This window comes from Corythoichthys intestinalis, chromosome 12 (genome assembly GCF_030265065.1).
Source record: "Corythoichthys intestinalis isolate RoL2023-P3 chromosome 12, ASM3026506v1, whole genome shotgun sequence".
In the NCBI taxonomy this organism is placed as follows: domain Eukaryota; kingdom Metazoa; phylum Chordata; class Actinopteri; order Syngnathiformes; family Syngnathidae; genus Corythoichthys; species Corythoichthys intestinalis.
In genome coordinates, this window is record NC_080406.1 from 17,368,623 (window position 1) to 17,391,054 (window position 22,432).

A 22,432-nucleotide genomic window follows, 5' to 3' on the forward strand; every position below is an offset into this window, starting at 1 on the left:
GTGACCAAATACTTTTTTTCCACTCTAATTTGGAAATAAATTCTTTAAAGATCAAACAATGTGATTTTCTGTTGTTTTTTTTTTTTGTTCAACATTCTGTCTCTAATGGTTGAGGTTTACCCATGTTGACAATTACAGGCCTCTTTAATCTTTTCAAGTAGGAGAATTTGCACAATAGGTGGTTGACTAAATACTTATTTGCCCCACTGTACATCTGACGTAAAATTTGACTCGCCATTTGTTTCTACATCCGACGAAATGCTCAAAATACGACTATTTATGACAGCGCCGCAGTTTGTTTACCCGCAAAACGGACGCACAGCGGATTTCCTTGTGAGAGAAATCAACATGGGTTCCAAGAAGGTTAGTGCAGGTAGTGAAAAAAGGAAAAGGTGATGCTTACAGCACGCAAAACACATCTGCCACATTAGAACCGGATTTGTTTCATTATTGCAGGAATTATTATTATAATGTATTATTCCGATTTTTATTTATAATCTATTTGTTTTGCCATGTGTAATTGCCATTTGTAATAGTACCAGCAGTATTTATTAAAGAGTTAGTGTAGGTTTTTGGGCTGTGGAACGAATTAATGGAATTATAATGTATTCTTCTGGGAAAATCCTGCTCGACATTCGACCATTTCGACTTACAAACAAGATATTGGAAAGAATTATCTTCGTATGTAGAGGTACCACTGTATTATAAACTGGGAGGCCATCCTTCCGAGTTCAAATGGATTGAATGTCTATCTCTGTCAATGGCGGTCAATGTGAAGGTCTAGGAGTGCCATAATAAAATAAATCAAAAGTGAAATAAATTATTGTTGAAACATTTTTTTTTAAATGCATATTTATATATATTAGTAGATTAAATTATATATTGTATTTAAAATTAAAATAAATACTGAACACTGAAACAATATCACATTTAATGACACATATAAGTAATTATTTAATTTTGTATTTACCGGTACTTATTTAATTTTCGCACTCCTGACGCAAAATAAAACAGAAGAGTCAAAATGAAACAGAAAAAAAATAATGTTGAAATAAAGAAATAAATATTAATTGAAAGACAAATTTATAACTACTGTACAATATAAATATTGATATCACTCTTGAAATCATTAACGACTGAAATATTTATTTATGTAATTTTGACACTCTATGAATAAAGATGATTCTCTTTAACTCTTTGGTTGCCATTGACGGTGATAAACATCCAATCCATTTGGACTGGGAGGTCTGGCAGCAACCAGTCCAGTCCAGTTAATAGTACCTCATTGAGGAGCTGCTTCATAGAGTTGTTTTCCCCAAGAAGGAAGTAGATGTCATCCTGGCTGTAGACTGAAGGCTGGCTCTTAGCAGGGCTGCTGAAGTACTTGGCCATCTGACTCGGGTTGTTGTGATCCTCCTCAAAATGCCGCCACTCAGTCAGCTGATAATGAAAGCAACAGTGGAGGGAGTCAAAATGGTAGAATAGTCCTTGTATTGTTGAGGTTTCTTACCTGGGGCACAAAAAGCATGCAGTCGGTGGCCAGCGTGCAGATGAAAATGGCACCGGCCACCGTGCCGCAGACCACGTTGGGCCAAGCCGGCATCATGAGCGATACGGGGACAGCCACGCCCGAGCACAGAGTGACCAGAGATGCCGCTGTCAGAATGGTGGGCGACTGGTTGACCGGAGGACGGCTCACGTCGCTGGTCAGGCCCGCTAGGTAGGTACCGTACAGCAGCAAACACGCCTGAATAAATGGAAAAAGAAAATAGGCAGGGAAATTTACAAGCGTGATGAAAAAAGGAAAAGGAGGAAGCTGTGGATCCGGGGGGAAAAAAACAGCAAAGCACACAAGCATTTTATTTATGAGTTTAAAATTTTTATTTTTTTTAAATTATTTTTTTTTTAGCATTGTATACTTTTACTATTAATTTATGTTTTAATATATATACATATACACACAGCAATACTCGAAAATGAATGTCCTGTAAACGTTGTATTTCTGCAGTTGAACTTAAAAAGTGAATTTGACACATTAAATGAATGAATAAAATGCAAATCAATATATTTTTGGTCCAGTAAAATTTATTAGTTTCATGTTTTTTGTTAACTTGCAAAAATTAAACAACTCTTACTTGATATTTAAATTTTTCGGGTAGTACTTGTATTTGTGTGCAGCCGTGCTGTTTTCGTCAACGAAGACGATAACGAAAATATTTCGTCAACGAACAAATTTTTCATGACAATGACATCACGATGACGTGCTAAAAACGTGTCTTCAGGGACTAAAACATAACGAGATGGATGCCAGTTGTCATCTGACAAGATTAGAACGGGACGAAAATTCGCCATAGTTTCTGTCATAAGTTCACAATGTGTGATATTTTCTGATGGTACAGTGGGGCAAATAAGTATTTAGTCAACCTGTAATTGTGCAAGTTCTCACTTCACTTGAAAATATGAGAGAGGCCTGTAGTTGTCAACATGGGTAAACCTCAACCATGAGTGACAGAATGTGGAAAAAAAAAAAAAACTGAAAATCACACTGTTTGATTTTTAAAGAATTTATTTGCAAATCATGGTGGAAAATAAGTATTTGGTCAATACCAAAAGTTCATCTCAATACTTTGTTATATACCCTTTGTTGGCAATAACGGAGGCCAAACGTTTTCTGTAACTCTTCACAAGCTTTTCACACACTGTTGCTGGTATTTTGGCCCATTCCTCTATGCAGATCTTCTCTAGAACAGTGATGTTTTGGGGCTGTCGTAGGGCAACACGGACGTTCAACTCCCTCCACCGATTTTCTATGGGGTTGAGATCTGGAGACTAGCTAGGCCACTCCAGGACCTTGAAATGCTTCATACAAAGCCACTCCTTTGTTGCCCTGGCTGTGTGTTTGGGATTATTGTCATGCTGAAAGACCCAGCCACATCTCATCTTCAATGCTCTTGCTGATGGAAGGAGAGTTTGACTCAAAATCCCTCGATACATGGCCCCATTCATTCTTCCTTTACACAGATCAGTTGTCATGGTCCCTTTGCAAAAAAACAGCACCAAAGCATGATGTTTCCACCCCCATGCTTCACAGTGGATATGGTGTTCTTCGGATGCATATCAGTATTCTTTCTCCTCCAAACACGAGAACATGTGTTTCTACCAAAAAGTTCTATTTTGGTTTCATCTGACCATGACACATTCTCGCGATTCTTGTTATATTACCATGTTTCACCCATAAAATCCCAGAAAAATCCAGCTGTGGCCATTCACAGCTGTGTCTTGACACTCTGTGATACATGCTGCGTGGAGTTTTTGAATAAAAACAAGGTAAGTACGTGATAATATCTCGTTGAAATCGTGGCGTCTTTAATTCTGCTCTCGTGTGCTCTTGGCTCCAATTAGGGTTTTGCTGTATAGAATTTTTTTTTTTTTTTTTTTTTTTTAACAAAATGCCCTCCTGTTCAAAATGTTTCTTTCCCCAGAAAATTGAGTTTTTAAGCTTTCCAATGATGTGTCACACATGCATATCGGACTATTTTGAAAGTTGGCCAAATTGGGGTCTCAGAGCGGAACTTCAAGTCACCTGAGTGTTTTCCGCCATATACATATAAAGTATACCAACATACTGTATGTATTCCTAATCAAAACTAAAACTACATTATACACGAAAACAATTCAAGTTTCTAAGTGAATGAAAAATCCAAAACTATCATAACGGTAAGAAACCCAACTTCTGTTTGGAGTCCAATGTGCATTCTAATGGTTATATTTTAAGAAAGGTCGGTTAACAACATACCTTTTTAACAACTATAATGAAAACCCACAGATCCGAGTACATGGAAGAGCAGGAATCAAGCTGAGACATGGAATAGGAGACGTCCTTGTCCAATTTAACGACGGCACCAAGCGATCGGGAACAGCGGATGGGGTCCGAGAGGTTCCAGATGCTCAGAACTAGTAGATCCCCCAAAATCAAGACAGCGACCATGGCCATTAGCTGAATGTCTCTGATGATCTGACAAAGGACAGACGTAGATTTAATTCTCTGGCTACCACTGATAGCGATGAACGTCCGATCCATTTGGACTAGGAGGGATGGCAGCAATTGAGCATTTATTCATTCGCCCTTCCCAGTCCAAATGAATCGCATGTCTATCTCTGTCAATGGCACGGAAACATAATCGTAATGCTAACTAGAAAATGCAAATTGTGGAGAAATTGTGTGGGGATGCTGTGCTCTCCTATAAGCATAAAAGAGCAATAATTTAACTTATTAATTTTGAGGCTTTTTTCAGGTTATTGGCTGCCATCAACAGTGGACAGAAGAAAAAAAACAGAAATATTATATGTGGGGAGCTTGGCAAAGCATCCCCAAAAACTACCATAACTCATACCACTCTCTTGTCGGGAACTCTCTGTGTGAAGACCCTATAGAGCCGCCAGGTTTTTCCTAAAATGGGTCCAAACACCATGGTGCTACCCAGACAGAGGGTCCAAATCCGGGCCTGGGGTAATGAAGCAGACTAGTACATGGATCTGGACTAGATTTTCATCAATGGGAGAGCGCGACTCACATGCAGTACAGCTGAAGACACTTCCGTGGAATGGTGCGGCGGCGCGTCCACGGCAAACAGGAAGCCGCTGATGTAGGTGAGAACGCTTCCTATGAGACTCAGGATGTTCAGGTTAGGGCTGGACATCTTGACTATTCTGGTAAAGAACAAAAGGAAGGTTAATTGAAGAAGGATGCCAAAATTAGGTAGAAACAGTATATACGTCACTCATTAAGAATAAATGAAGTTTATGTTATCATTTCAACAGTGATTCACTGATACATTTAATTTTTTATTCATTTAAATTTGACTTTCCATTTTTGTTTAGATTTTTTTCCCAAATTGGATTTGTGGTAGTCTGTATTTATCTAAAAATGTATTTATCTAAACCTTTTTTCCTTTGATTTATTTCAAGAGTTATTCATTAATTTTTAAAAATCAATTTTCGTTAGTATTTATTTAACATTATTTCACTTTCTATTTATTTCATTATCAAATTACAATAGATTAAATGATTGAACATCTGCATAAATAAATGTGTGATTAAATCTTAATAATTATTATTAAATGTCAATATTTATTCCATTATATATTTATATATTTAATTAGAATATTTATTTTTTTCATTAGATTACTTGATTTTTTTTAATTGCAGCATTTATGTAGATTTGTTCGCCTAGTTCCTATTAATTTGTATTAATTCAAATCAATTTTCTACTTATGCTGTATTTAATTGAACATCCATTTATTTAACTTTTTATTTCGTTAAATCTACATTTTTTAAATACATCATAAAATGTACCATTAAATGTTACTGATTCAGTAATGATTTACAGTGATCCCTCATTTTTCGCGGTTATTGGGGACCAGAAGCTGCCGCGATAAATGAAAAACTGCGAAGTAGCAGTCAGAATTTGGCATCAACAACACGAATGCATGGATCCCTCCTGCCTTGTATTAACGGTTCAGGCTGGTGGTGGTGGTGTAATGGTGTGGGGAATATTTTCTTGGCACTCTTTGGGCCCCTTGGTACCAATTGAGCATCGTTACAACGCCACAGCCTACCTGAGTATTGTTGCTGACCATGTCCATCCCTTTATGACCACAATATACCCAACTTCTGATGGCTACTTTCAGCAGGATAATGCACCATGTCATAAAGCTGGGATCATCTCAGACTGGTTTCTTGAACATGACAATGAGTTCACTGTACTCAAATGGCCTCCACAGTCACCAAATCTCAATCCAATAGAGCATCTTTGGGATGTGGTGGAACAGGAGATTCGCATCATGGATGTGCAGCAGACAAATCTGCACCATCTGTATGATGCCATCATGTCAATATGGACCAAACTCTTTTAGGAATGCTTCCAGCACCTTGTTGAATCTATGCCATGAAGAACTGAGGCAGTTCTGAAGGCAAAAGGGGGTCCAACCAGTTATTAGCATGGTGTACCTAATAAAGTGGCCGGTGAGTGTATACTGTATTTATGAACCGTAATTTCCGGACTATAAACTGCTACTTTTTTCCCTCATTTTGAAACACGCGGCTTGTAGTCCAGTACGGCTTATTTGTCGATTTGGATTAATAGGTAACACTTTATTTGACAACGGCGTCAGAAGAGTGCCATAAAAGCGTCAAAATTTTGAGATGACACTATCATGGGCATTAATGAATGCTTGTAGCAGATGTCATTAAGTGTCATCCGGCAAATGATGTCACTAACCTTATTTATGTCCAGCTTGTATATTATACATCCATTCAAAAGTGAGATAATTAGCCAGATGACACAAAATGACATCTGTCACAATCATCCATTAATGCTCATGTCATAATTATGATGGTCTTATGACAGTCTTATGGCGCCACTGTCAAATAAAGTGTTACCAAATACCATAACTAGCAATTAATGAAACAACTGGATCAGTAACTAAAGAAATAATGAACACAGAACATGAATTTTGCTTGTTATTTACATCTGTAGCCCTGCAATGCATGCTAGGAGGAAAGTTAGACGACAACAGTGTTGACAGCAGGTGGCAGCAGAGGTTGAATGTCTCTCCCTAATAAGCAGTGATGGCCAAATGAAGGTTCTTGAAGCAATGAAGCCTTGCAGCTAATTGGTTCATAGCTTCATGGTGGTTCGTTTGGTCTTATGAAAGTCTTATGATGCCACTGTCAAATAAAGTGTTACTTGTGCAATATCTTTTGGTGAAAATATCCCATAATTCAGTGAAGACATCTGCTGCTTATAGTCCTGTGCAGTTCATCTATGAACAAATGTTGTTTCCTTGTCAAATTTACCTTATAGTCAGGTGCACCTTATATTCCGAAAATTACGGTATATATATTTTAATAAATGGTTTTTAGGCACTTCAATAATTATGATACGTTTTAAACATGTTACTGTCCCGAAGAATTTTTTAGAATAAACAAGAATAAAGTAGAAGATGCTTTGAGTAAGTCCACTCAAATCCGCTCAAGCAACTGTTTAACGCATGCGGCGCTTTGAAGTTTCGGCTTTTCAAGCGTCTCTGGCAAGATCAAACCTTAACATCTGTCAATCATCGCTAACTTTAATGAGCAACTCCAGTGCGCTGCCTAACCATGAAAAGCAGCAGGTGCGAGAGTGGAAGACTTAGCGACCGGATCGGGACAGTGCTATAAAATACTGCATTTAATTATTTATTTTTTAATTGAAAAAAAATCCGCCATGGACTGAGGGCGCGAATTAATGAGGGATCACTCTATTCCAATATTTATTTTCAGTCAATTTCAACTTTTATTCATTAATTAAAGTTTTTTTTTTTTAATTCGTTTGAATTTTATACGTATATTTTTTCAAATTATATGAACACTCATTGATTTAATTTTTCATGTATTCATTTTGGCAGTCCTGGCTCTCCAGATCGGAAGCCCTTAAACTCCACAATACATTACGTTTACTATTGTGTTGTGTGCTCTGTCAGGCTGGATCTTAGCTTTGCTACCTGTTGTTTTTGAAGCGCAAGGTGAAGAGCAGGAAGCAGAAGGCCAGCAAAATGCCGCAGGACAGCAGCGTCCACACCACCGCGCTCAGAACCGGGGACAGCCAGCGTCTCGGAGGTGTCGCCACCATCTTCAAAATGATACATGGTATTACTGATACACCTTGATTATTAACTGGCATAACTTTCGCAACCAAAACTTCAAAAGGATGAGACATCTATTGCCGTCAATGGTACAGAAACAATCATAATGCTTACTCGAAAATGTAATTTCTGGAATAATAATTTTGTGGGGGTGTTTTGCTCTTTCATGGGTCATTCCCCAAATATTTTGGTGCATTTCTGTGTTACTTCCATGGTTATTCGTTGGCAGTGTTGGGCACGGTACTTTAACAAAGTAATTAGTTATAGTTACTTACTACTTCTTCCAAAAAGTAACTGAGTTAAGACATGAATTACTCTATAGTAAAAGTTGTTGTATGTCAAAAAATTTGAAATTTTCCTAGCAGTGTTCAAGTCAGTTGACTACAGAAGAACAGACAGGTAGTTGTGTTATAGAACCTTGTAATATTTATTGCACCTCACCAGCAACAGATTTGTCCTAAACTTGAAGTGCAACAAAAATAAACAGTAAACAATATAATAAAATAACAATCAGCAGTAAACAATATAAAGTGAGTTTAATCAAATCTAACTCTCACAACCTGAGACAACTGGTCAAGTAGACATAGCCTACAGTACTTCCAAGTATTTTCACTTGAAATAGTGTTTCGCTCTCCACCTCGTAAAGGAAAAATTTTCCTCTGAATGCTCTGCCATCATATCCCTCTGCATCTATTTTGAGTGTGTGTGTGTTTGCCGCGACGCACTGTTCCGGTTTGTGTGTGAAAACACCGGCTCTGATTGGCTTACCATGACACATGACTAACCCTCAGCTAATCACAATCACTTCCATTGCATCTATCCAGGTGAAGCATTCAGGTAGCCTCGTCCCCCTACTCCTCCTGTCAACCTCAAAACGTCTGCCGTCCTCAAGATTGAAGCAGCATTCTTGCTGGCTGACAGTGGGGGATGGGAACGAGGCTAGCATTCAGGTGTAGCAAACACAGAAACGTTAGCAAGCTTTGGAAAGCATTGTCTAATTGAATGAGCAGGGACAAACTGCCTGGAGTCATAAGGAGAACGTGCTGTAATATTCTGATACATAGCGCCGGCCCAGGCCATTTTGGGGCCCTAAGCAAAATAATGCAAAGGGGCCCATATTTTTGGCCCACCATTTTGTCACAGTGTACTGTGAAACCCATACATGCAATCCAATCCATATGTCCATATTTTGTATATTAATCAGATTTTGTTGCACTCCATACTTCAAACTTCTCACCCCAAATGATTGTCAGTAGATAGCACCAAACCTTTTTCTAAAGGAGGGGAAAAAAAGAAGAACTTTTATTTTTTTAAGCTTGTAATCAAGTATCAAAACTCACAGAAGTCAAATAAAGCAAACTGTAGTAAACAAAATAGATTATGAATTAAACAATTGCCAGATTGGGGGCCCCCTAGTGGCCCTAAGCAGCTGCATAGTCTGCGTATAGGCTGGGCCGGCCCTGCAGATACAGAATTATCCGAGGCACCGTAAAGTGCACATGGCGCCAATATTGTTTTGCTCACATGATGCGGGAGTGAGTTAGAGACACGGTCTGCCGAGAGCCGTACGTTTGTGTTAATGTTGAAGTTATATGTGCTATTAAAGAAACTAGAGTGCCAGCACGTCCTGTGCGTTAGGGTTAGGGTTACACTAACTACACTGCTTGTTGGTCATCATTTCAGGGTACTTACGGGTCACTTGTTGTATATTTTGAGGGACTCTGGGGTCACTTCCTTTTGATTGGTCACTGCCTGTTGAAATTGGGGCATTTACGGATCACTTCCTGTTGATTTCGGGTCACTTTCTGTTGGTTTTTGATCATTTTCCGATTATTTTGGAGCATTCCCTGATTAATTCTGTTGATTTGGGGGGCATTTCCGCGTCACTTCCTATTGATTTCCGGTCACTTTCTTCTAACTTTGTCACGTCCTGTTCAATTTTGGGTCACTTTTTGTTGATATTCAGCAGGGGTGAGAGTGGCTAGAATTTTTTGACAGAACTCCCTGATATGAATGTCGCCACGGAGCCAGATTTTATTTTTTTTTGGGGGGGTGAAACCTTGTAATACCACAGAAATGCAGAGAAAACAGCTTTTGGCACAGTTGTACTTACAGTGTATTACAAAAGTGAGTACACCCGTCGCATTTCTGCAGATATTTAAGTATATCTTCATGGGACAACACTGACAAAATGACACTTTGACACAATGAAAAGTAGTCTGTGTGCAGCTTATACATTAGAGTTAATTTATTTTTCCCTCAAAATAACTCAACATATAGCCATTAATATCTAAACCCCTGACAACAAAAGTGAGTACACCCCTTTGAAAAAACGTACATCCCTAAATGTCCAAATTGAATTCTGCTTGTTATTTTCCCTCCAAAATGTCATGTGACTCGTTACAGGAGTGCTGTCAGTATTGCTGCAGAGATTGAAGGGGTGGGAGGGATCAGCCTGTTAGTGCTCAGACCATACGCCGCACTCTACATCAAATTGGTGTGCATGGCTGTCATCCCAGGAGGAAGTATCTTCTGAAGATGGTACACAAGAAAGCCCACAAACACTTTGCTGAACACATGTCAACAAAGCACATGGATTGTTGGAACCATGTCTTATGGTCTGATGAGACGGGTGGGCTTTTTTGTGTCAAAGTGTCATTTTGTCAGTGTTGTCCCATGAAAAGATATACTTAAATATCTTCAGAAATGAGAGGGGTGTACTCACTTTTGTGATACACTGCATAACACATACACGCAAAAAATGGTTTTACATATGCATTATGCTACTGCATTGCACATACTATCACAAGGCAAACATGAGGAACTGAATTTAATTCAATTTTTTTAATTTGAATTTTTGAGTATTTGTATTTTTCAGTGATTATAACAGTTAACTAAAACAGCAGTAACCCCAACCTCAATCTCCTAATTTTCATTTGCCCTCATTTCCTCACATCTCAATAAAAAAACCTCAATATTAACTACTTAAGAACATAGGATGTACATTAAAATGGAAGGTAAAGTAATCATTTACTTATTCTTTTTTAATAATAAAGATATAAGTAAACATTCACAAAAATACAAATGACTTACATTATGCAGTGAAACGGAATATATTTTGAAGATCACACAAACATTGACTGTTTTAAATTATAAGGAAATAAATTAGGGCTGTCAAAATTATCACGTTAACTGGGCAGTAATTAATTTTTTTGATTAATCAAGTTAAAATATTTGACACATTTAATGCACATGCCCCGCTCAAACAGATTAAAATGACAGCACGGTGTAATGTCCACTTGTTACTTGTGTTTTTTGGTGTTTTGTCACCCTCTGCTTGCACTTGGGTGCGACGGATTTTATGGGTTTCAGCACCATGAGCATTGTGTAATTATTTACATCAACAATGGCGAGCTACTAGTTTATTTTTGATTGAAAATTTTACAAATTTTATTAAACGAAAACTTTAAGAGAGGTTTTAATATAAAATTTCTATAACTTGTACTTACATTTATCTTTTAAGAACTACAAGTCTTTCTATCCGTGGATCGCTTTAACAGAATGTTAATAATGTTGATGCCATCTTGTTGATTTATTGTTATAATAAACAAATACAGTACTTATGTACCGTATGTTGAATGTATATATCCATCTTGTGTCTTATCTTTCCTTTCCAACAATGATTTACAGAAAATTATGACATATTTTATAGATGGTTTGAATTGCGATTAATTACGATTAATTAATCTTGAAGCTGTAATTAACTCGATTAAAAATTTTAATCGTTTGACAGCCCTAAAATAAATAAGTAGCCTAACATAAATAGGTCCAAAGTGTACATTGACATGTCTGAACCTTCCCATCAAAGCAACTGAAATTAAATTAAATGAATAAGCCTCTTCAAAATCATTCCTTTTTCTTAAAGATCTGATCGATTTTCTGTTTCATTGCCCTATTTTTATCGAATTTATTCAACAATTTTTTTGTTTTTACAGTTGCCGTCGCCCACATCCACCCCTGATATTCGGGCAATTTGAGGAATTATTTTGTCAAAAATAATGACCACCAATGGACTTAATTTTTTGCCGGTTCGAGTTTAATATCCAAACAAGTGAATAGAAACGCGTTTTGTGGGAAATGAATGTGCCTTAAGAAATGAATGAAGCATTTGTAATGTGTGACTTGTGACTTATTACAGGACAAACGCCGTTTTAAAAATTTGGAATTTTATGTTTTTGCCTTTGGGTTTTTTCTTTGTCCAAAAAACAAACATATCGTTGGCACACGTTGGGAGCATAAGCTATAATATACAATTTTGCCAAACGAAATTGAAGAGTGACTAACATTCGTTTAACATTCCACTCGCAGGCCTCTTCCGGTCCAAGAGGATTACGTCTAACGCAGAAATAAGTCATGAATTTAGAATGTTTGAATTTCAAAAACAAACTTTTTGTTACCCTAGTGAGGCCGCAGAGTCTATGCAGCACCTCCATGCTGTCTTGCCTTAGGACCCCCGAGTGGCTGAGGCAGAGTGGGGAATCACAACGTGAGCTGCAGTTCCACGCCGCCTCCATGTCAGTTCACCTTCACCTGCACATCCTGTCCAATAACCAAATACTGTATATTAATTTTACAGGGTGACTGTCTGCAGTACACAAAACATCCACAGTGAGGTGCTGATACCCCTCAGGTAGATTTATAGATGAGCTTTAATAAATACTGCAACTATAAAAAGCAATTTCTGTTGAAATTTTGGGGTCACTTCCTTGTTAACTCATTGGCTGCCATGCTCTATACCCCCAATCTTTTTGGACTGACAGAATAAATAAATAAATAAATAAATAAATAAATAAATAAAAATAAAAGAATAAAGAAACAGAAATGTAATTCAGTATATTAAAAAATTATTCAGTATATTAAAAAAATATTCTATCAAAAATTATTTAATTCTATTCATCTAAATGAGTAAAAACTAAAATAATAAAATAACATGAAAATAATAAATAAATATTGAAATATATATTGCAGTACACAGAGCCCCCACAGTGGCATTCTGAGACCGCTCATGTAGATATATTTATAAAATTTCATAAAATATAAATCCCAAGATGTGTGTTTGTGTATTTCAACATTTACAAATGTCCATGTTTGTTTCAAATTTTTAATTACAATTTTTATATATTTGGTTTTTTTCATGCTTATGCAACAAATATTTATTTCAACATTGATTGATTTTATTTTTTTGTTGGTTTCTATTTAAGTAATAATAATCTTTTTTTGGCGGCACGGTGGCTGAGTGGTTAGCACGTCTGCCTCACAGTTCTGAGATCAAGGGTTCAATCCCGGGCTTCGGCCTTCCTGTGTGGAGTTTGCATGTTCTTCCCGTGCCTGCGTGGGTTTCCTCCGGGAACTCCGGTTTCCTCCCACATCCCAAAAACATGCATGGTAGGCTGATTGAACACTCTAAATTGTCCATAGGTGTGAGTGTGTGCGTGAATGGTTGTGTGTCTCCTTGTGCCCTGCGATTGGCTGGCAACCAGTTCGGGGTGTCCCCTGCCTACTGCCCGAAGTTAGCTGGGATAGGCTCCAGCACCTCCGCGACCCTCGTGAGGAATAAGCGGCATGGAAAATGAATGAATGAATGAATAATCTTTTTTTTTTTAAATAAGAATGAAAGCAACACTATGTAACTTTTCAGTTTTGGTCGATTTTAGCGACGGCGGTGGAAAAAAGGGGTGGTGTTTTGCCTTGAGGAAGATTGCTTTTCCCATGAGGACCAGAGCACACCCGCACAGTGTCTTAAAATCATCAATCAATCTAAAATCAATCTCCTGGTCGCATGCAGATGGATTAAACGACATTTTTGTTTCCAGTGGCTGTGTGAAGGATGAATAGTAATAAGGTAATAAATCCAGTTGTGGCATATGCAATTGCATATGACGGTTAGCAACCTTGTGGCTAACCCCAAGAGCCCACCTCAGCATTGACGAGTTCAGTTGCCGGGGGGGTGCTTTGGTCGTCACGCCAGCGAGTAAAAGCCGGGCCAATGTTTATTCTCGAGTATCCTGGTAGTCTCCCTTTTTTGTCCTCATTGGACAAAACTTTTTGTCTCTTTTGTTGCTCTGCCACCTTTGCAGAATTTGCGCGATTTCCGTCTTCTTAATGAATATGAATGCAGAAAAGGGGAAGTGACGTATGCCGTAAAGCAGTCAGCACATTTGTAGTTTTTTTGTGTGCCAGGGTTCCTGCCACCCTCTTCAAAGTTAATTAGTGCTGGTGAAAGCGATACAGATCCCCTCAAGATATAAAAGAGGTGTTATTCAACTAGTTGTCAGTCGACATAATATCACAAATGGTATGAAAATATTTAGTAAAGGTTGAGAAGTTACCTAGTGTTGCTTTAAAATAATTCAGAAAAAAGTACATGTTGAAATAAATGTTTCAAAAAAATTAAATAAGCGTACAAGAATTATTTAACTGCCTATGAAACCATGAAAAAAAATCTTAAATAGCATTATTATTGGAAGGAAAATCATGTTATGAGAGAATTCGACCATATACAACAATTTGGCAAAGCGCAGATGACGAGAAAAGAGTCTTTTAATCTGCCGTTTCACCCCGCCTGTCATTATCGCCCTCTGGCACCTCCACTTGGATGATTACATCGGCGGAGTAATGACTTCAAAATTCAGCCCAATGGAGAAGGAAGTGTTTTTCAGCGATTGTGGTTCAAGTGTGGATCTTTCAAGTGATATTGACAATCCAGAGGAAGGTTGTGGCATACAGCCATATATGTTTGAGTCATATTTGGAGGAGGAGGAAGATTCAGAACGACAACAAACAGGGGGCTGATGACTACAGCATACTGTAAAATGTCATCATTGTTTTCTCACTACTCCAATATTTTTACACGATGTTCTTTGTCTCCAAGTATTTTCCCCCGATTGCTAAATAAATAGTATGGTCAAGATGAATAACAGTCTTGTGCTAAATGGAATATGAAATATTAAAAATGCATTTATTCAGTACGACAGAGCTAAACTACTGCATAATGGTCAAAACCGCCGACTTCTTAAACCTCCTAACCGGTATTTTATATCACCGGAGTTAGTGCGGCCCTTGTCATTACCCTCCTGGCAACTCGGAGACGGAGGAACGAGCGTAAACAAAAGAGGAAGCGTAAGTGCTAGGCTACATGCTATTCAGCACCAAGCGGCTCTTCCAATCTTTTTCGCCTTTCGAAAACCAAAAATCACACCAACTACCCCAACTAATGTCACACATAGCGGCGAGGGTGACAGCCTTCACCGATCGGCCAGCCCCGGGTGGCGCTTCCACACACATCCTCGCGGTCCATTTTATTCAAGAGCATAAAATACCGCGTGAAATATGAAATAAACATGCTTTTTGCTGTCATAGGCACTTTAATCTAATTTCTCTATATTTAAATCAATAACTAATAAGGCATTAATAATAATAATTTTAAAAATATGTATATCGTGGCATACCAATACTGTGATACAAAATGGCCCGTATCGTGATATTTTTTCCATATTGTAAAGCGCAATGTACCTGAAAGTACACAGATGCTGTAAATCAACTGCCACACACATAGCCACAACAAAATGTTCCACAGCAAACAGATGCAAAAATGTCAGGGACATGACAAAGCCTTAACCTTGTACGCCCTGAAATTGATCGAGCTGCTTGACTGGACGCTAAGTTACTAAACCCAGATTGTTGATTGTGTTATTGTACAGTTTTGATGTATGTTCCATGCCTGAATGTGCGTCTTTAGTTGTGTGGGGGACGGGAAACTGATAGGCATATGCTTCATCCCGTCCGCCTTTGTCTTCTTCTTCAGTTACGGGCAAATCATATCACATTTTGTAATTGTCAATGATACCGATGATGATGACAATAAAATTCCATTCCATTCCAACTTCTTTTCATAGCAAGTTAAGTGTGTGATCCACCAAAGCTATCATTTACTTTTTTGCCAAACAAAGCATGAGAGTGACAAACAGTCAGTTTGTCATTACGCCTGCAGGCATTTGCATCTTGCGCTGACATGTACATGAGCTAGTGTGACTGAAGCGCCGGCTGTAAATCAGTAAGGATAACTGTGACTCAACCGTATGAGGCTCAATGCCACATTATAGCTGAACACGTCTACTCGCCGTCTGAGTTTGGGAAGTCGCGTCAAGGTTGATGACGAGGCGCCACGTCAGGAAAATTCACAGGGTATGTGTAGTGGTAGTTAGCAAGAGAGATTGGCAGAGATCGACAACGCTTCAGTGCCAATGGCAGCGATGGATGTCCGATCAATTCTGACCACTCCATATCCAAATGGATTGGACGTCTATTGGCATCAATGTCTGTGAAAGAGTTAATACTGTCTTCTGGGCTGAAACTGTTGAAAATAAAACTTGCATTAATCTACGATTAACCTCAAATAACTAATATAATATAAAAATTAAACAAATAATAATAGAAACAAAGAAACTGAATAGCAGATGGATGAAAACTATAAGAATAATGGAAAATTAAATATATATAGAATAGGAATTTTTACAAAAAAATCAATGGCTGGATGGAAAACAACGTTAAAAAACAAAACTTAAAAAATATAGTACAAAGAAAAATCACATCATATTAATGAAACAAAAATAAAGATTAAAGAATAGAAAATAAAATTTAAAGAAATATACAAAATTATTATTTAAAAAAAAATGAATCAAAAATGAAAAAAATCACATAATAATATGAATACTAAACTAAATAAGATGAATAAAAACCGATGGAAAATACAATGGATGGAAAATGCAATTGAAAAGATATGAAAATAAAAATTTCATCAAGATTGAAAACAACATTTAAAAATAAAATACAAAAATAAAACACAATCACATTAATAATACAAAAATAAAGACAAAAATAAAGGATGGAAAATAAATTTAAAGTATTTGAAAATCAAATTTAAGGAAACATACAAAATTATTATTTAAAAAAAAAATACAAAATTAAAAAATATATATCACAAAATAATATTAATACAAAACAAAATAGGAAAAAAGAAAATATAAATAGATAGAAAATACAATCGAAAATATATGACAATAAAAATTTCAATAAAATGGAAAACAACATTTAAAAATAAAAAACAAACAAAACAAAATCACATAATGATAATACAAAATTAAAGCTATAAAGGATAGAAAATAAAATTAAAGTATTTGAAAATCAAATTTAAAGAAATATACAAAATTATTATTTAAAAAATAAAAATAAAAAAACAACAATAACAAAAAAACAAAACAATCACATAACAATATTAATACGAAACGAAATAGGAAAAAGGAAAATATAAATAGATGGAAAATACAATGGTTGGAAAATACAATTGAAAATATATGAAAATAAAACTTTCAATAAAACTGAAAACATTTAAAATCAAAATACAAAAATAAAACAATTACATAATATTAATAATACAAAAATAAAGATAAACATAACAGATGGAAAATAAAATTAAAGTATTTTAAAATAAGATTTAAATAAATATACAAAATTATTATTTTAAAAAATTAAAATAATAAACAAACAAAAAAACACATAATAATATTGATACAAAACGAAACAGGAAAGAGGAAAATATAAATAGATGGAAAATACAATTGAAAATATATGAAAATAAGAATTTAACAAAATATATAGGCTAGATGTAAAAAGAAAAACAAAACTTAAAAATATAAGAGCACAAATAAGCATAATATTAATAACACAAGAAATATGGGATGGGAAAAAATATAATTTAAGTAGTGGAAAATAAATGTAAAAATACTTAAAAAAAAAAAAAAAATTAAAATGGCTTGGTGGAATATATATATATATATATATATATATATGGAAAAATAGGTTAAATAACGTTTAAAAATACTGTATTCTTAAAATAATGGATAGACGGATGTTTAATGGACAAAAAAAATTATAAAATCAAAATTTTTGATATTGCACTTTTTCATATTAACAACAAACTGACGCACCGCCCACCGTGACCTATTTGCGCAAAAATGGAGACCATAGTGAGAACAATGCCGCCACATAGTTGTGAGAGGTCCGCATTTCCTGTTCAGCTCCTTTCCGTCACTTTTCCCACTTTAGTCCTGCCGCTTCCTACAGGAAAGGCCAGTCTAGAAGGAGGCATTTCCTCCACGTTTATTTAAAAAAAAAAAAAAAAAAAAAAAAAAAACTGTGGCCAGGACTTTTAGAGTTGAAAGTCATGTCAGTATGTGTGTGCTCTGTTTCCACTGATCCTGTCTGACTTTTTAATGGAAGCCCGTTTGTCTAGTAATGGGCCACTTTCAGGATTTAGATTAAGGGTGGCTGGTGTAAATCTGTACATGGAGGCAAGCATTCCACCTTCCTTTATGAGTTGATTCTCTAAGCTGAGTTAGAATGCAATTTATTGGGGATAATCTCTGGCCGCGTGCTGGTGCATTTTGCACAGTGGCGCCTCGAAAGACCAGGGTGCAGACCGCAATCTGTTCTGAGGTCTGCAGTTTTCTTAATCTATTGGCTGCCGTTGATGGGGATAGACGTCCAATTCATTTGGACTGAAAGGGATGATGAACAATTGGGAGAAAAAAAAATTCAGCGAACGAGAATATTTCATGATTAAGACGTTTTTTAAACATTTTTACTTAGAAGCTGAAAGGGAACCTCAGACTTAAAGACTTGTAGGCTCTAATAAGCCACAATTGTTCTCTTTTATTACTATACTATGTTATTACAAACACAAAATATTTCCATTGATTTAAAAATGTATATTATTTAGTACATGTTTTGACCTACGGAGGGCGCCATGTTTTATGTGCGCAATGGACGCTCGTGGCGATGACGTAGTTTGTCACTGTAACTAGACGAACACTACCGGTGTTCTGCAATTACTTTCTACGTGGCGAGACGTCCGACACATGCACACATCAGTTAAAAGCGGCGAGTATTTACTATTTATGTTTTTATTCAGTCTTTTATTACATTTTCATTGCCTCATAATACTTTTTGCATGTGTTTCCCTCTCATACAGTACTTTAAAGCATTGTGTTTCCTTGTGGTAGCTTTAAAGCAGATTGTTGATCTGTTGACCACATTAGTCACGTATCGTATTTAAAACACCCATATTTGATATTACTACATTTAAGTATTTTCTTTAAGGCATCTTTGGTATGTTCTGTCTGTATGCATCTAAACAAAACAAGTTGAAAGTGCACAGTGGTACTTTGGGAATCAAATTCGCCTCTTGTACGATGTTTCACCAGGTGTAGCACATTTTGGCAGAACAGTTTTTTTTTTGTTTTTTTTTCATCTCGTCTCATCCAGTCTTTCCTGTTCATTTTGCTGCTCGTTTTGTGAAATATCGATAGTGCCGTCACGCTCGTTATGTTTCTCTCGGGTTCAAATTGAAAGGGCTGAACAGATGACATGTTTATGTCGCTAGAGTCATACTCTGGAAAGCCTGGCAGCGTAACCCAGTGACGTCGCTGCCCTGCTACGTCAACAACAATGGCCACTTATGAGTTAAACCAAGTTAACTAATTGTATAAAAATGAAAACATCGAGAGGTTTTAATGTTAAATTATTTTAACTCATAATAATGTTTATCTTTTAAGAACTACAGGTCTTTCTATCCGTGGTTTGGACCATTTTGAGGTCAACAATGTCTCTAAATTGTGTGTTGACGATCAAAATAGACAGGGGCGGATCCACCAGGGTGGCAAGGGGTGGCAACTACCACCCGAAAAGACAGGCTTCCTACCCTACCTGCCAGCGCAGTCAGCATCAATGGAAAAAAAATAGCTCCTGTCAATTTCACATTTACTGCCATCAATTAAGTAGTGGTGTCAGTGAGGATCCTTATAATAATATTATATAAAGCTATGTTCTCTATATCAGTCTGTAAATATCACTAGGGACTTTTTGTAGTGTTGACATACAATTTCTTGTCAAACTGATTCTGTATTTGTACAAATCTGCAATATGGGGATATTAGGGGTGTAACAATTCATCGATATGGATCAATGTGTCGATTTGTTAAGCGTAATTGAATGTAATTCGATCAAAATTGAAGGAATCTGACCTTCTAGCCAGACCGCCAGAATCGCGCCAGACGAACCGCCGGACCCTGGCTGGCGCAGCTCCAAACGGCCAAACTCCGCGCGTTCTCCTTAGTCTTAACCCTTTGTACAGACTCCATTTTGAAAGGTTTAAAGAAGACTCACCGAACACAAGTTGAAAATTTGTTCGGATCGACAGTGATCAAACAGAAAGGCGAAACAGGCACAGACTCAGGCGAGGAGGCAAACTCGTTCCAAGGTCACCATATCAGAAGTCGACCAAAGGTTCCCGAGGGAAAAAAATGACAACGCTTAGTTAAACATTCAGTCTTTTGAAGGCTCTCGCGGGGCATGCCGTCGGCAAGAAAAAGGGTGTGTTTGGTGTGTGTTTATCCGTTTGTGGATTGGACAGGAGGATTCGGGAACTACTGTTATCCAGGCAATGAGGGTTGTGGATTCTGCCACCTCAGCGTCAAAGGGGCTTTTAGAGTCTTGTCAGTCGTGTTATCAGTTGGATATCGGGCGTTCTCCGGTACTCCTTGTGTTGGGACAGACCGTCCCGCCATTTGTTCTGGACTGTCCGGGAGAACTGATTGCAAGAGTTGGTGTGTATCTTGCTCATGATGACGCACAGATTTTGATTCCTTGATAAGAAGGAGTCATATACTGTATCTTTTATGCCCTATATTCTGTTTGTTTTCTTTAAACTATGGTATAAGTGCTATTTATTTTATATTGGGTGTGTTCGAGTAATACAAACAGTCAAACAGTAAATACGAGAAAGGATACTATTCCCTGATTGATTAAGTGTGTTAGAGTAATGCAAACAGACGGTGCCTACGAGAAATGTACATATTTTGAAGGAGATAGTGCCTTATCTAAATATATACTGTATAACATGATTTTAATTTTGATATGCAATTTTGTCAAAAAAAAAAGTTTCATCAACAATATGTCATACACATCAAAACTAATTCATATTTGTCATTGAGTTAGGTAAATTGGAACTGATTCGTATCATTGACCCAAAAAAATGATGATGTATTTATTATACCATCCTGAAATATTTGCCACCCTGAAAATGTTCCTGCCCCCTTTCTCACCATTCCATAAATTTTTTTCTTGATGCGCCTCTGAAAACAGATGATTAATTTCCTAATAGACTAGTCAATTAATCGTGGCAGCCCTAGACATCCAGCACTGTCAATGGTAGTGAATAAGCACCAAGAAATTCATAGGAAGTGCTGAGAAAATATACAGAAAGTGACCCATAGGAGAGCAAAGCATCCATAAGCAGAAGTCACGTTTTCTACTTTTTAAAGCAACACTGGTTGGTTCGTCTGTAAACATCAGCCAAGGAGTTAATTAACGTGTTGATGTTACCTTAAGACGATCTTGACGTGCAGTTCCGACACTGGAAAAAGCAGGGATCGGAGCATGTCCTTCTCGTGCTCAGAACTCACACTGGATTAGAATCCCGGCATTTTGTGCTGCTCCTGTCAGGAGAAACTTGGCACTCAAGAGAGTTAGTGAGTGACTGAGGCGGGAGGTGTGCGTGCGTGTTTCACAGGAAGAGGGTGTGTGTGCCTGTTTAACACTCATACACATTCCCAGCCAATAGGGTTAGAAGTGAGATGGCACATGTGGTAGATAGACAACATTGTGGCAGAGTCCTCCGGGACAGGGTGGCACATGTATGAGTCTGCAATGTAAATAAATAGGCAAGTGAGTCATGATGGAACAATATTTCAAAAGAGCAATATGTTATTAACCCATTCCCTGACAATGACGATGCTTGACGTCTAACCATGTTGCGTCCAATCAACATTCTGCTGTGAATATAAATGAGTCTGTCACGAGTAGACGTTCAATCTATTTGAGTGTGTGAATGTCAACATGTGTAAACCTCAACCATGAGAGACAGAATGTGGAAAAAAAAAAAAAAGAAAATCGCACTGTTTGATTTTTAAAGAATTTATTTGCAAATCAGGGTGGAAAATAAGTATTTGATCAATACCAATCGTTCATCTCAATACTTTGTTATGTACCCTTTGTTGGCAATAACGGAGGCCAAACGTTTTCTGATCTCCTCTAGAGCAGTGATGTTTTGGGGCTGTTGTTGGGAAACACGGACTTTCAACTCTCTCCTCACCTGGTGGCGTCAAAATGATAAGAACGGGGAGCGAAAATCCCAGAACCACACGGGGGGACCTAGTGAATGACCTACAGAGAGCTGGGACCACAGTAACAAAGGCTACTATCAGTAACACAATGCGCCGCCAGGGACTCAAATCCTGCACTGCCAGACGTGTCCCCCTGCTGAAGCCAGTGCACGTCCAGGCCCGTCTGCAGTTCGCTAGAGAACATTTGGATGATCCAGAAGCGGACTGGGAGAATGTGTTATGGTCAGATGAAACCAAAATAGAACGTTTTGGTAGAAACACAGGTTCTCTTGTTTGGAGGAAAGAGAATACTGAATTGCACCATACCCACTGTGAAGCATGGGGGTGGAAACATCATGCTTTGGGGCCGTTTTTCTGCAAAGGGACCAGGACGACTGATCTGTGTAAAGGAAAGAATGAATAGGGCCATGTATCGAGAGATTTTTGAGTGAAAATCCCCTTCCATCAG

The 22,432-nt window shown here is 37.3% G+C and overlaps 1 protein-coding gene across 2 annotated transcripts in view; it reads right to left on the minus strand.

Annotated features, from left to right (window-relative positions):
• The window catches only part of gpr156 (G protein-coupled receptor 156), a 28,551-nt gene extending 6,934 nt beyond the window's left edge, over window positions 1–21,617 (minus strand). The window contains exons 1-8 of one of the 2 annotated variants that reach the window (XM_057853337.1): window positions 21,185–21,617; window positions 12,143–12,284; window positions 7,545–7,672; window positions 4,575–4,710; window positions 4,395–4,505; window positions 3,797–4,015; window positions 1,511–1,747; window positions 1,282–1,440 (exon numbers count right to left, since the gene is read on the minus strand). In XM_057853337.1, the coding sequence (XP_057709320.1) occupies window positions 1,282–1,440; window positions 1,511–1,747; window positions 3,797–4,015; window positions 4,395–4,505; window positions 4,575–4,710; window positions 7,545–7,672; window positions 12,143–12,259 (1,107 nt within the window). In that variant the 5' untranslated portion in view covers window positions 12,260–12,284; window positions 21,185–21,617. The remainder of the gene's footprint in view (window positions 1–1,281; window positions 1,441–1,510; window positions 1,748–3,796; window positions 4,016–4,394; window positions 4,506–4,574; window positions 4,711–7,544; window positions 7,673–12,142; window positions 12,285–21,184) is intronic. The other variant, XM_057853338.1, reaches the window with a different exon arrangement.
• Between the last annotated feature and the right edge of the window lie 815 nt (window positions 21,618–22,432).